This window comes from Lissotriton vulgaris, chromosome 4_1 (genome assembly GCF_964263255.1).
Source record: "Lissotriton vulgaris chromosome 4_1, aLisVul1.2, whole genome shotgun sequence".
NCBI lineage: Eukaryota > Metazoa > Chordata > Amphibia > Caudata > Salamandridae > Lissotriton > Lissotriton vulgaris.
The window spans coordinates 1,979,931,986-1,979,946,883 of record NC_141691.1 but is presented as its reverse complement, the minus strand read 5'-3'; the positions used below and the strand labels follow the sequence as shown (position 1 = coordinate 1,979,946,883).

General features: G+C 44.8%; 1 protein-coding gene across 1 annotated transcript in view; it reads right to left on the bottom strand.

Moving 5' to 3' along the window:
- The window catches only part of LOC147724770 (prostate stem cell antigen-like), a 65,704-nt gene extending 51,081 nt beyond the window's left edge, over positions 1-14,623 (bottom strand). Inside the window, exon 1 of the mRNA XM_086966290.1 lies at positions 14,519-14,623. Within this exon, the coding sequence (XP_086822416.1) occupies positions 14,519-14,570 (52 nt within the window). The 5' untranslated portion in view covers positions 14,571-14,623. The remainder of the gene's footprint in view (positions 1-14,518) is intronic.
- Positions 14,624-14,898: the final 275 nt, after the last annotated feature.

Sequence of the window (14,898 nt, the reverse complement as noted above, 5' to 3'; positions counted from 1 at the left end):
AAAATCCAGGACGGGTTCCCAAGGCAATCTCGGAGATACCCCTTCGGGGGTCGATTCAGGCGCTATATAAGAAACATAATAATAATAATAATAACCAAACCACTAAAGAAAGGTATTATACACCAGGCCCACTATAGAAAGGTATTGCTCACCAAAGCACTAAAGAAAGGTTTTGTGTACCAGGCACGCTATGGAAAGGTTTTGTTCACCAAACCACTAAAGAAAAGTATTATGCACCAGGCCCGTTATGGAAAGGTTTCATTCACCAAGCCCTCTTTAGAAAGGTATAATTCACCAGGCCTGCTATAGAAAGGAATTGTTCACCAGGCCCATTATAGAAAGGTATTGTTCACGAGACCCATTATAGAAAGGTGTTGTTCACCAGGCCAGTTATAGAAAGGTTTTATTTTTTAGGTCTTCAATAGAAAGGTTTTCTTTATCAGGTCTTTTATAGCAAGTTATTGTTCACCAGGCCGATTATAGGAAGGTATTGTTCAGCAGGCCCATTATGGTAAGGCGTTGTGCACCAGGCCCATTATAGAAAGGTATTGTTCACCAGGCCCATTATAGAAAGGTATTGTTCACCAGGCCCATTATAGCAAGATGTTGTTCACCTGGCCCATTATAGAAAGGTATTGTTCACCAGGCCCATTATAGCAAGGTGTTGTTCACCAGGCCCACTATAGAAAGGTATTGTTCACCAGGCCCATTATAGAAAGGTATTGTTCACCAGGCCCATTATAGCAAGGTGTTGTTCACCAGGCCCATTATAGAAAGGTGTTGTTCACCAGGCCCATTATAGAAAGGTGTTGTTCACCAGGCCCATTATAGCAAGGTGTTGTTCACCAGGCCCATTATAGAAAGGTGTTGTTCACCAGGCCCATTATAGCAAGGTGTTGTTCACCAGGCCCATTATAGCAAGGTGTTGTTCACCAGGCCCATTATAGAAAGGTGCTGTTCACCAGGCCCATTATAGCAAGGTGTTGTTCACCAGGCCCATTATAGCAAGGTGTTGTTCACCAGGCCCATTATATCAAGGTGTTGTTCAGCAGGCCCATTATATCAAGGTGTTGTTCACCAGGCCCATTATATCAAGGTGCTGTTCAGCAGGCCCATCATAGAAAGGTGTTGTTCACCAGGCCCATTATAGAAAGGTGTTGTTCACCAGGCCCATTATGGCAAGGCGCTCTGCACCAGGCCCATTATAGCAAGGTGTTGTTCACCAGGCCCATTATAGAAAGGTATTGTTCACCAGGCCCATTATAGCAAGGTGTTGTTCACCTGGCCCATTATAGAAAGGTATTGTTCACCAGGCCCATTATAGCAAGGTGTTGTTCACCAGGCCCACTATAGAAAGGTATTGTTCACCAGGCCCATTATAGAAAGGTATTGTTCACCAGGCCCATTATAGCAAGGTGTTGTTCACCAGGCCCATTATAGCAAGGTGTTGTTCACCAGGCCCATTATAGAAAGGTGTTGTTCACCAGGCCCATTATAGCAAGGTGTTGTTCACCAGGCCCATTATAGAACGGTGTTGTTCACCAGGCCCATTATAGCAAGGTGTTGTTCACCAGGCCCATTATAGCAAGGTGTTGTTCACCAGGCCCATTATAGAAAGGTGTTGTTCACCAGGCCCATTATAGCAAGGTGTTGTTCATCAGGCCCATTATAGCAAGGTGTTGTTCACCAGGCCCATTATAGAAAGGTGTTGTTCACCAGGCCCATTATAGCAAGGTGTTGTTCACCAGGCCCATTATAGCAAGGTGTTGTTCACCAGGCCCATTATAGAAAGGTGTTGTTCACCAGGCCCATTATAGCAAGGTGTTGTTCACCAGGCCCATTATAGAACGGTGTTGTTCACCAGGCCCATTATAGCAAGGTGTTGTTCACCAGGCCCATTATAGAAAGGTGTTGTTCACCAGGCCCATTATAGCAAGGTGTTGTTCATCAGGCCCATTATAGCAAGGTGTTGTTCACCAGGCCCATTATAGCAAGGTGTTGTTCACCAGGCCCATTATAGCAAGATGTTGTTCACCTGGCCCATTATAGAAAGGTATTGTTCACCAGGCCCATTATAGCAAGGTGTTGTTCAGCAGGCCCATTATATCAAGGTGTTGTTCACCTGGCCCATTATAGCAAGGTGTTGTTCACCAGGCCCATTATAGCAAGGTGTTGTTCACCAGGCCCATTATAGCAAGATGTTGTTCACCTGGCCCATTATAGAAAGGTATTGTTCACCAGGCCCATTATAGCAAGGTGTTGTTCACCAGGCCCATTATAGCAAGATGTTGTTCACCTGGCCCATTATAGAAAGGTATTGTTCACCAGGCCCATTATAGCAAGGTGTTGTTCAGCAGGCCCATTATATCAAGGTGCTGTTCAGCAGGCCCATTATATCAAGGTGCTGTTCAGCAGGCCCATTATAAAAAGGTGTTGTGCACCAGGCCGCTCTAGAAAGGGTCCGATAGGTGTTGCAGCTGCAATTGCGGGAGATCATTAAGCTTAGCTAAGCTACCTCTCGTAGGTGTTACTTGACTTTAAGAATTGAGAAGGGGTGGATGAACATTGCCAGTCCAGGCAACAAAAGTAAAATAACCTACATGAAACATTAAAGGGCTCCAGTAAATGATGTCACAGTAGATCGCAAAACTCAAACAAACATCATCAAACAAGGGAACATTTCGGAATCCCTGTTGGCAGGGTCGACTGGGACAGAAAATTGGCCCACATTAGTGCATCAGATAGGTAGGAAAGAGGTTCAGGTTTGAAAATTGGGTCAGTTTTGAACATGATGTATAAGTGTTTTGAAAAGTATGGAAGCCTGCATGGATCTGAGCTTGCTGCAGACAGTGTCTCTGGCTATATGGTTATATGTTTGAGATTGACGAGTCATAGGGTCTCAGTTAGGGGCCGCTTGTTACGGGGTAAATATTGTGGATGCTCTTAACACCCAGGGGCCCCAAGCGCCTCATTGTTAGGCGTCATAAACTTCTTAAAACAACCTAACACCACAGCACATGTCATCACAGTGTGTAAGTGGTGTGTTGTGGGGTGTGAGGAGAGGTGTTGGCAGGCATAGGGAGAGCTGAAGCCTTTTGAAAAGAAGACTATTATCACACGTGTGCACATCACTGGTGAGAACTGACCTGGAGGAGTGTACCTAACTCTTGACTCTGTGAGGCGTGAAAAAGAACTCTTTATAAACTGCAGTAATAAACTGCATCTAACTGCTTCATCCTCCCCTGTAAAGTGCACCTTAAATCCTCCCAGGTGTTTGGAAAATGTTACTGACCTCACCTGGTATCAACAGACACAATTTGTAAAGACACTTAGGAGCAAATCCCAGGGGGGGTAGAATGCTTAGCCACCCTCTACCCCCCCTCAGGCCCCCAGTAGTGTTTATAGCTTAGTTTTCTTTAAATGTTACTATTTGCATATCTCTTCCTGAAATTCCACAGACCTGGTGGAAGGGTAACCTGTAAAACTGGTTTTAAATCCTATTACATTTTAACCAAGCAATGGCAAATGCATTAGGTTTCACCAATGTGATTAATAAGCTGTTTTTTGTTGTAAGTTGTAACTTGCTGAGTAGTTGTACAATATAAGTAACGGAAAGTCTTTTAAAGTGTTATGACTTGTTTATGTAGAAAAATGCAATATACTGTGCTATTAATAGTGGTAAAGTGCTGGTAAGTAATTACAACATTTTGAAAAATGAAGTGAAAAAGGGAAAAAATAGAATTAATTGATGCACTAGCAATATTATGTGTTTAGAGGCGTTCTGACAACTTTTGGGCCCGGTGCCACTGCACCTGCTGCACCATTCAAATCATCCTTAGTACCTGCAAGATAACTGTAATTCTGACTGCCTGTATAGTAGTAAAATATAGCAGTTTGCGCTGTTTAGTGGAGTTATGGCAACTTTAGAGGAGTTTGGCCTGATACCTCTGCACCTGCTGCACCATTCAAATCATGACCCTATTGCCTGTAAAGTTACTGCACTTGTGACTGCCTGTTTTAGTAGTAACATTTTGCAATATTGGGTGGTTAGAGGGTGTTCCTAGAGCTTTGGGCCTCGGTGCTTCTGCACCTGCTGCACCATTGAAATCATCACCCTAGTGCCTGCAAGGTAACTGCACTTGTGACTGCTTAGTTAGTAGTTAAATATAGCAATATTTGGTGTTTAAAGGAGTTCTGACAACTTTTGGCACCGGTGCCGCTGCACCTGCTGCACCATTGAAATCATGACCCTAGTGCCAGCTAGATAACTGCACTTATGACTGCCTGTTTAGTCGTCAAATTTAGCAATATTCTGTGTTTAGTGGGGTCCCTAGATCTTTTGGCCCCGGTGCCACTGCACCTGCTGCACCATTCACATCGGGACCCTATTGCCTGCTTGATAACAGCACTAGTGACTGTCTTGTTTAGTAAATACATTTTGCAATACCCAGGGTTTAGTGGAGTCCCTAGAGCATTTGGCCTCAGTGCCACTGCGCTTGCTGCAACATTCAAATCAAACCTGTTTTAACTGCAAGGCATCTGCAATTGTGACCGCCTGTTTAGTAGTCAAATATAGCAATATTATGTGTTTAGAGGAGTTCTGACAACCTTAGGGCCTGGTGCTACTGCACCTGCTGCACCATTTGAATCATTACCCTGTTGTCTGCAACGTAACTGCACTTGTTGTCGCCTGTTTAGGAATAAAATATAGCAATCTTAGGTGTTTAGTGGGATGCCTGGGGCTTTTGGTCCCGGTGTCACTGCGCCTGCCGCACCATTGAAATCATGACCCTAGTGTTTGCTAGATAACTGCCTGTGTGGCTGCCTGTTTATTTGTAAAATATAGCAATATTAGGTGTTTAGGGGAGTTCTGACAACTTTTGCCCCCTGTGCCACTGCACCTGCAGCACCATTCAAATCAAGTCCCTTTTAACTGCAAGTTAACTGCAATTGTGACCGCCTGTTGAGTAGTCAAATATAGCAATATTATGTGTTAAGAGGAGATCTGACAACTTTAGCTGCACCATTCAAAACATGACCCTGTTGTCTGCAGGGTAACTACACTTGTAGTAAAATATAGTATAGCTCTTGTATATCAACTTTATTTTTAACATACAATGTTTATGACAACTTTTAGAATTTGATCATAATGACCAAATAGATTAAGTTGAAAAAATTAATCCGATAATGCTATAAACTGCAAATAAAGGTACAGAGGCATGATCGTAAAATGCCATAAAAATTCTAAGGCTAAAGCATCTGCTTTACACAACGGAGTAATAAAAAGCAAGCATTCTAGCATACTGTTAGAAGCGGTCTGCCTTTTCCGTGGGAAGAGATCTTATCTTGACAATAAATGGGGCTTAAACCGTGTGAACAGCTTTAGTAGAAGTATTGTAAATGCTTGCAGCAAGGGGAAGTTAACAAAAAAAAGTTCCATAGAAAAGCGAATGAACACAGTAATTTGGCTATGGGAACTAATAAGATCCCTCTTTTAAGATATATTAAATACAAGAGATTCCACAAGCCCACTGCAAACACTGTGCAGGCGAAACCTAAACATTTTTTTCATTGAATTTCATTACAGAATCAGCATTTGTAACTCTTCCCCCTGCCAGCAATTCATGCTCACAACCACCAAACGCCCAACGCACCCATGCTCCGAAGAGCCCCTGTCAAACTACACCCCTGCCCTGCTGGCCACACTCCTGCACAAGCACTGCAAAATATAGGAGACACAGTCCAGAGCTTGTGAGCTGTCTAAAACTAATTTGGATGGAAACTAGGGCTTCTGCCTGAATTGGTTTTCTGAGAAATCCATTTTTGCATCCCGTCCCACCCAACCTTTCCAGAGACATATTTGTCTGGCCAAAAGCTCTTTAAGTATTTTTTCCACTGAAAAAGGCCAGTAAATCGGAAATATCATAGCAAATCCAGGTGGAAACACTGATTTGTGATGGAACATCCCATTCAAAGAGCTGCATTTATAATTTTTAACTCAGCTTTTGCTCTGGCTAACACTTTTATCTTGTATAAACAAAGAGATTCTATCAACGTGTGATGGTTTTTATTTTTATTTTGATGTATTTCAGTGGGAAAGCTCTCTCTTATGCAGTGGAAAGATGAGAGTATTTATGTGCTTTTTAAAATACCCCTCACACACTAAAAAAATCCAATAGTGTCATGCTTCATCATGGGGGTCTTCCCGTCCCTCTACGGGGCGGGGCGTGCTACGACCTACGGACTACGCGGGAGCACTAGATATTAGTGACAAAGGCTATGTGATGGTGCAGAAGTGTCAGTGCTACCAGGTAGCAAGCTAACTGCTCTACCACAAAACCCCCCTTCTTAATATTCCCAGCCAGAGAAGTGAATACATTATTTTTTCTACTAGCCAGGGAATTTTTAATTTTTTCATTTTTATCACTTTCACTAGTTAGGTCCCTACACTTCACTGACACTTCTGCACCATCACATAGCCTTTGTCACTAATATCTAGTGCTCTTGCGTAGTCCGTAGGTCGTAGCACGCCCCGCCCCGTAGAGGGACGGGAAGACCCCCATGATGAAGCATGACACTATTGGATTTTTTTAGTGTGTGAGGGGTATTTTAAAAAGCACATAAATGCTCTCATCTTTCCACTGTATAAGAGAGAGCTTTCCCACTGAAATACATCAAAATAAAAATAAAAACCATCACACGTTGATAGAATCTCTTTGTTTATACAAGATTTTTTAGGAGGGTGATTCTATCATTGCCTCTACACTTCCCCTTTTGTTTTGTAACACTTTTATCTACCTTTTGAAATGGTCACACACACAACGAAAGGATAACCAGTAGCCTTCTTACTTCTTGCAAACAGTATTTCCTTATTGTATATTATTATTCCCGTTGCTCCCCCACAAAGGACAATTCGTGGTGCAGTCCAAAGAGAAAATGCCTTCAAGCAGGGATTACTTTATTTTATTCACATTTGAGGAAGACAACACACTTGAATGGGCTTTGAATGTTATAACCATGTCATTTTCCTTGAATATTAGATCAAACTAGGCAAATTATACCAATGACTAATAATAAACTACCTGTGGGAGCCTGGTCAGGACCAGCCATGCCAATATTAATGCACTTTAAAGAAGAGGGGAATGATAAACCCACCCTTCTAGAAGGATGGGACAAGATCTTCAGTTGATGGTTATTACATGTGGTTATTACACCCTGCCTCTCAGTAGTTATATCAGCCACCTGCATATGGGGTCAGACACCGCGCCTCTAGAGTACGCGGGAATCTTGAACAGTCCAGTTTGTTTATGGAGATGTGTTGTGCCTATAGAAGGTCTGTAGTTAGTTGTTTCAGGCTGCCTTAACATTTCCTAAAGCTCGCAATGTATTTGTATAACCCCTAACAATAACAATACCCATGTCAACAAATGGAGAGTGGTGTAAAACCCCCAAGGGGCCACACCAAAGGCTATCAACAGGCAAAGTCCTTGGGTCTCATTCTAGATAGCCGGTTCTCTCTACCAGGGCACCTGACCAGTGCTTAATCTGTACAAAAAGAAGAGCCAGGGCCCTCGTCAGGAGGTAACTGCTGCTTGCACCATCCATTGCCCCTGCCAGCACTGCCAATGACAGTACTAAAACAGCTACTAACCCTCACACTCCTCCAAGTGTGACTATTCAGGCTACTCCAGGCCTCTAAAGCCATAGGAATGGCATAGACATCATGTTTGATGTATTTGAACTAATAAACAACTGGTATTGTGCTCTATTCTAAATATTGATAAACAGCTCCTCCGTGTGGTAGACTGTCATAAGTGCTGGTGTTGACAATTAAGTGCCAGTGGTGTGCACTGGAAACCACAGGGTCAAATTAAGCATTGAGGCAGACACATCAAAGCCAGAGCTAAGGATACTCAGTGGCCATTGGGCACCACTTTCAACCTTGGGTTCTTTGTCTCGAACATGATACACTAACTCTAGTTCAGTCCTTAGCAGAGGCATTCGAAGGCATGGCAAAGTGGGCAGTGGCCCAGGCTCTCGACCACTAAGGGGTCCATGGGAATGTTTTTTTTTTCTCTTTAATATATCTATGTGTCTAGCTCAACCTTTTCTGTTCCATCTGACCACTTTTACCTCAACTTCTGCCTTTCTCCTCCCTGTGTCATTTTAAGAATTTTAGAACACCAGGAAAGACATAATTTTGCTTTTTTTGTTTCACTTCTGTATCTGATAATTCAAGGGAATGTATGACGTTACAACGCATACATTTACAACGCATGCCTTTACAACGCACTTTTTACATCGCAACATCCTTTACAACGCATTCCATTACATCGCATGACACTACAACGCATTTTTAGAAACTACCTTTACAACGTATTCAATTACATCGCATTATACCTTTACAAAGCATACCATTACAACGCATACCATTACATTGCATTTAAGGTAACTATTGGATAGTATAGGGGTAAAAATTACTATTCTAACTCCAGGGGGGTGCAACAGTGGGGTAAGTGTTGGATAGTGTAGGGGTGAAAAATACTATTCTAACTCCAGCATTTTTGGATAGTGTAGGGGTACTATGCGTTGTAATGGTATGCGTTGTAATGATATGAGTTGTAATGACTGCGTTGTAAGTGTAGTGCGAGGTAATGGTTGCATTGTAAAGAATGTTTCCCAATTCAAGGCATATTTCAACATTGTTTGGCATCTTGCAGGCTTGAAGTCGGTAATAAAATGCAAAGTTATATATCTTGCCTGTGGCACCAGAAATCCCTAAAAGGGCAGTGATCCATACCTGTCTCAAGGCTGAACTATGGATTAGCATCTCTCACAGACTTCCCGAACTCCATCCCGACTCCCATCAAAGTGCTACTAAATTCAGCAGTGAAGCTAGTCACAAGGACAAAGAGGTCGTAGCAACTATCACAGGTCCTGAGGTCTGCGAACTGGACCCCAGGATTGCATGCTGACCCATGAAGCTGTGCAGTATATCTTCCCTTACCACCTGGTGCAGAACCTGCACATCCCAGGGACAAACAGGAACTCCAAAAGCAAGGAGGGCTTGGTGCCCGAAGTCCCTAAATTCAACAACATAACCTTTATTTGTAAAGCGTATGTTCACTGCAATGCTTATTGTTTCCTAAGTCAATGGTACTCATTTTATCGACCTCAGAAGGATAAAAGGCTGAGTGGACCCGCCGGGATTTGAATCTGTGACCATGAGGTCAAACACAGCCCCCTACAGTGGGTGCATTAGTCCACCGAGCCAGCAGGCCCGAACAAGCATTAGACAACCAGTCCTTCTGTGGAATATCAGCCTTATGGAACTAAAGGTGGCTCGCACACACTTCTCCTTCATCAAAGGATTGAAAGTTTTTTTTTATTCTTTTCCTTACAGTTTTAAGTGTTTTGTGCAGGTTTGTGAAGCTTTGCATCTAGGTTTCTGCCAAGCGTCAGGCATTTGCATAAACATTTATATGTAACTCATGTAACGGTCTATGAGCGTGCCTTGCAAGGAGGTACAATACAACGTAAATATCTGTGTGTAATAATGTCCTATGGTTCCTCAAAGTCGTGAAATCTGGCGAGTGTAAAGCCTACTAGCGTCATTCCGATGCAGTCCACTCCATAGAAACCTTCCCAGTAATTAAATACATTCTAGTGTTCTGTGAGCAGTCATTTGTCGTGGGCTTTCTGTGGCTAGTAGACAACCATTGTGCTTGGTGATTGCTGGGCTGAAACTTTGAAGGGGGTGGCACTAGCAACTGTGTGGCTTGAATACACACTGGCTGCCTGGTGTCAGGTGGGCCTCTCAAGCTCTGTGCCCTGGTGTTTGTGTTTGCTCTTACAACTGGTTCCAACCAAACCATTTGTTACTGTCAACTAAAGCTTTCACCAGGACACAAACAAGTGTAACCCCTTCGATGCTGATGACGAGCTGAGCTCGTCATCAGCCACGGGGGGCGTGTGCGGATGACGAGCTGAGCTCGTCATGTAACGCGGCTTTTGTAAAAAAAGCCGTGCAGCGCAAAAATGACCGCCGCAGCGATGCGGGTAAAGAAAGCCTGCTTAGCAGGTGCAGGTATTTTTGGCCTGTATTTCAGGCTGTGTTGGTCCTGATCGGCGTGGTACTGGTAATGTCTGGGAAGCTCTTTCACCAGTGCAGAAAAAAAACATGTAACTCAGAAGAAAAATTCACGTTTGTTATAGATGGACTTTTTTCGAATATATTATAGTGTTTGGGAAGACACTTACAACATGTTTAAAATATACCTAAGATATTTTGGTATTTCACCATAATTTATACTGTTGTTGTTGTTGTACTACTTTATTCGATATTTGCATATCATAAAAGTACAAACAGTACAAACATAAAAACACATGTTTTAAAAAATATAGTATTCATATAGAAAATGCGTAAGGCAGTTCTGAACTCTCTCACTCCCAGCTCTCTACATACCGGTTTTAACCATGTTGTTCTTAGTCTTTTGTATGCCCTACAAGCGAACAAGAAGTGGGAAAGAGATTCTCTCGTGCATGGGCACCCAGGGCAGCTAAGAGAATGGGCGTGAGCCCCCCTTCCTGCGGTTCCCTGGCGCAGGCGGTGGTCCACCGCCGGTACTACCTTGAGAGTCGTAATCCGGCAGACGTAAAACCGCTGCACTCTCAATCAGTCCCTAAGTATTCTTACAACTAGTTAGGTGTGTTCTGGAAATGGCAGACGCTAAGCTTTCAACAGGTCTCCAGGCTTTGCTGCAAATACACGTTTGATATGAATTATGATGATATGATATGATGAATTCCTTTCCATCCCTCAGTGAACTTATTCAAGGGTAGAGTCCCATATCTCATTTTCAGAAAGAGAGACCTATCCCTTGGGTTTTGGATACAATCTAGGTAGGGCTCAAGATTCTTACAAGGTTTGAATTCCATAAATTGAGTTGTTAATGCCCCCCACTTTGCATATTTTACTTCCTCCTCCTGTACCCAGTCCCAGTAGATTTTTTTGATGATTTGCTTGTGGGGAGGGGACTGGGAGATCCAGAATTCACCCAAACCTAGCTTCAAAATCAGCTGCCTCAATTTGGTTAACCACAGTATCTTGTTTGCACTATTCAAGGTGATCAGCTCATCCAGAACCAACTCATAATTTGCTAGTTCTGGCGTCCTTCGCAGGCGCACCCAGAACAACAAAGGACGAAGGCGCACCACGTCTGCAATAGAATGTTTGCCCATGTCTAAAAAGAGGGGTTTCAAAGGTGTAGAAAGCGGGAGATCGACCAGGTCCCTCACAAACTTATTCTCTGCTCTTGCCAGGTCAATGGTGTTGTCACATCCCCACAGCTCTGAACCATAGGCAGCTGAGGCTACGGCCTTGCCTTCATATGCTGCCAGAGCTGGGGCTGCTGGTCTGCCAGTAGATAAGTGCTGGTGTCTCAGGATCACTCCTGAGACTCTTTTGAGGTTCAGGAGCATTTTGGCCACATGGGAATCCCATTTCGTTCTGTTGTTAATCCTGACGCCCAGGTTGTCAAACTCCTCCACCAACTCAAGTGGGGACCCATTTAAAGTAATTTATACTGCATTTCACAAGCCTGCAGAATACTTAAAAAACAAACATTACATGACATTAGCATCCACTTCAGCCCTGAATCCTAACAACCTTTTCAGACAAGCAAGCCACGTGCTCTGTGGTCAGCGTCATATGTTTCTAGTGTCACTAATGCGTCATATGTACTCATAGAAAAACTAGGGACGTAGCTGCCCTTGGTGAAGCCGGTTCAGCGGCACCATGGACCAGTGGCCTCAGGGGGCCTACTGAACCATGATTGTTGCTGTAATTAACAGCGACCAGGAGACCCATTTTCTTCATTGCACTAAGGCCTGTGCCACACTGACTACAACAGTGGTCAAATGTCACTTTTTAAAAGCCACAGGGCTTGTTCAGCCTTCCATTCTTCTGAAGCTAATACTCTAAGGGCCCAATTACAATTTTCGGCAGAGCGCTGGTGCGAAGGTGCAAACCGCCACGCCACTTCGCCGAAGGTCACCTTCTCCCACCAGATTATGACTTTTCAGTTGTCTTGCAGGCGGGGGGAGTGGGAGTCCCATGGTGGTGCCTCTTTTAAAGGCTGCCATGCCTATGGAACCGCACTACAAGGTTCCTGCATGGCATGGACTGTGGTCCAGCCAAGTATATTGCAGCCTCTGACCACTGCTCTAACGCCAGGGAATGGTGGTTCCCTAGCAGAGCCTGTGCTCCGAGGGCAGTCTGACCCACCAACTCCTAATGGGGCGGTCGGACCGCGGGTTCGGCCTGAGTGGTAAATTTCATTACTCTAGCTGAATTTGCGATATTTTGACATTTTTGCTTCTGCGGAGAGCGCGAAAATGTCAAAACATTCGCAATCTGCCGCGAAACTGAAGCTTTTTCTTGTTTGCGCTTTTAAAATGCTTTCTTGCGCGCGCGGTAGCAACTTACCGGGTCCCTACATTCACCGACGAGTTATCCTATCTGTTCGCGTGCGCTATGAGATGTTGGATTGTTGGTAACGCTATCCTGCACGACTTTGCGTTCGCGAACACGTCATTCGACCCTGAAGACGTAATAAGCATCACGAGCAAGCTGGCTGCGCCCATTAGCGACCGCATGGGCAAGTTAAAGGTACATTTCCCCGCGAGCATGCAAAAACACATCGCGAACGGGCGGGAAAAGCAATCACTGCATCTTAGCGAAAGTTCCGCATGCTCGCTGAGATTTGGCTCAATTTTGCTATAGTTTGCGAAAGTCAATTTCGCAAATTCCGCCCACCACTACCGCTGGTGCAGCAGTGGCTGAATCCACCACAGCCTTGCCACCATGAGCCTACATTAGTAACATTTGACATGTTATAGGCCTGGTCAAGCCTGAATTCAAGCATGTAATATGCAGGGCACAGAAGATTTCATTAGCAAGTGCTTACCTCCAGGAGCCACATAGCAATGTTACCACCCAGCATGTGACTTAGGGCCTGAGTACAACTTTGGCGCAGTTGCAGCGGCTCTCCGCTGGCGCGGCTGCGCCAAAGCAACACAAAGACTGCCCGCCTGATTATGAGTTTTTCTCGTGCCGTCTGATGGTCTTTTTGCTGTTACCATGGCGGCGCCAGAAAAACAGACACCGCAATGGGAACGGCAAAAATGTTCCAGCACGGCATGGGCGATGGCCATGGCGTGTTGGAACATGTTGTGCCCCCCCAAATGCATCCCCAAGGCAGAGGGTGCATGCGGGCCACATAGGGGCCCCCTTTCTCCTCCAACACCAGCCTTTTCACAGCAGGGAGCCCGCCATGAAATGGCTGTGCCAGTCCCGCTCAGCATGCTACATTGGGCCAATGCCAGGGATCTGCGGTTCCCTGGCGCAGGCGGTGGTCCACCGCCGGTACGACCTTGAGAGTCGTAATCCGGCAGACGTAAGACCTCTGCACTCTCAACCAGTCCCTACTCCCTAAGTACTCTTACAACTAGTTAGGTGTGTTCTGGAAATGGCAGACGCTAAGCTTTCAACAGGTCTCCAGGCTTTGCTGCAAATACACCTTTGATATGAATTATGAAAAGAGAATGAAGTAAAAACTGGTCTCCTGGTGGAAAGTCCAGTTGACTGGTCAGATATGGTTTCGACTCATTAAGGGAATTGGTAAGCTGGATTTTTGGATGTATGGATAAAATGCATATTATTACCCAGCCCAGTCGCATTCAGGACCCATAACCAGGAACTGGTTATTGGTTCCAACGGTTACTTATACTTTAAAGTCGTTTATTTCCTGCAGGATAAATATACCGCAGCATGATCCAGTATAAACCCGTTTGGAACTGGTCAATTCGAATTTACAACAGAGACTGCAGGTTTTGTCCCATTCATCATTTTTAACAAAAGGCAAATATATGATTTTTCCCCTCTAGCGGCAGAAAAAAATGCATGTTTCACAAATAAATGTATTTTGTATAAAGGCCGATTCATATATGAGCGTTCTGCTACTGAACAGCCGCTGCGAGGGCCATGGGGTGATGACAATCCGCCTGCCTGTCATAAAGGAAACACGATCAGCTGCCCATCATCAGTCAGTTATCAGGCGCGAGGCTCTCCCAACACACAGCTGTGAATCACGCCTTGCACACCCTCGAATGCTGCACGAAAAAATGCTCAAAGCAATAATCTAGAAGCAGGTGCAGTGGAAACCTTTCCATTTATTAATCCTTGCACCATTCCCACACCCTCCTCCTCCCACCTTGTGTGTGCAAAGGTTCCATTCGGCCCTAATTTAAAGCGCTTGGAAGTGCCCTTAAGCGGCATGTAGACGCTGTAAGAAAAAATATGAGTACATGAGACACACATGTCTGTCTGTCTGTCTGTCTCTCTGTCTGTCTCTCTCTATCTATCTATCTATCTACACACACAATTGTAACAATTTTACCAGTGCAGCTGTGTAGTGCAGCTGTGTAGTGCTGCTGTGTAGTGCAGGGTAAGACTCACCCAGCCCAAAGCAGAGGGCGGCCGCCACGAGCGTGACAAGGAAGGCCTTCATGTTTCCCAGATGCCCGGAGTCTGCACGGCCGCTGGCGGGGACCTGTATATGTAGATTCAAGCCTGACAGGAGGTGTACAGTCACTTTTGGTGAGCGGGTGGGTGGTGGTGGGGGCCGTTGGACTGGAGCGACAGGTTTATTGGCTCGGGTAAGAGGTATGCGACTTCTCGGCATCTTTTGTCCGATGCTGGCGGTTGGATCTCGCCCCTCCCACGACTAAAAACAGCAACCAGCGGTAAAGGTGAGCGTGTCTTTTTTTGACAACCAGTCACGAGCGGGCGCGCTCTTTCCTGTCACACCTTAGAGGCACCTGAGGCGGGCGCAGGGC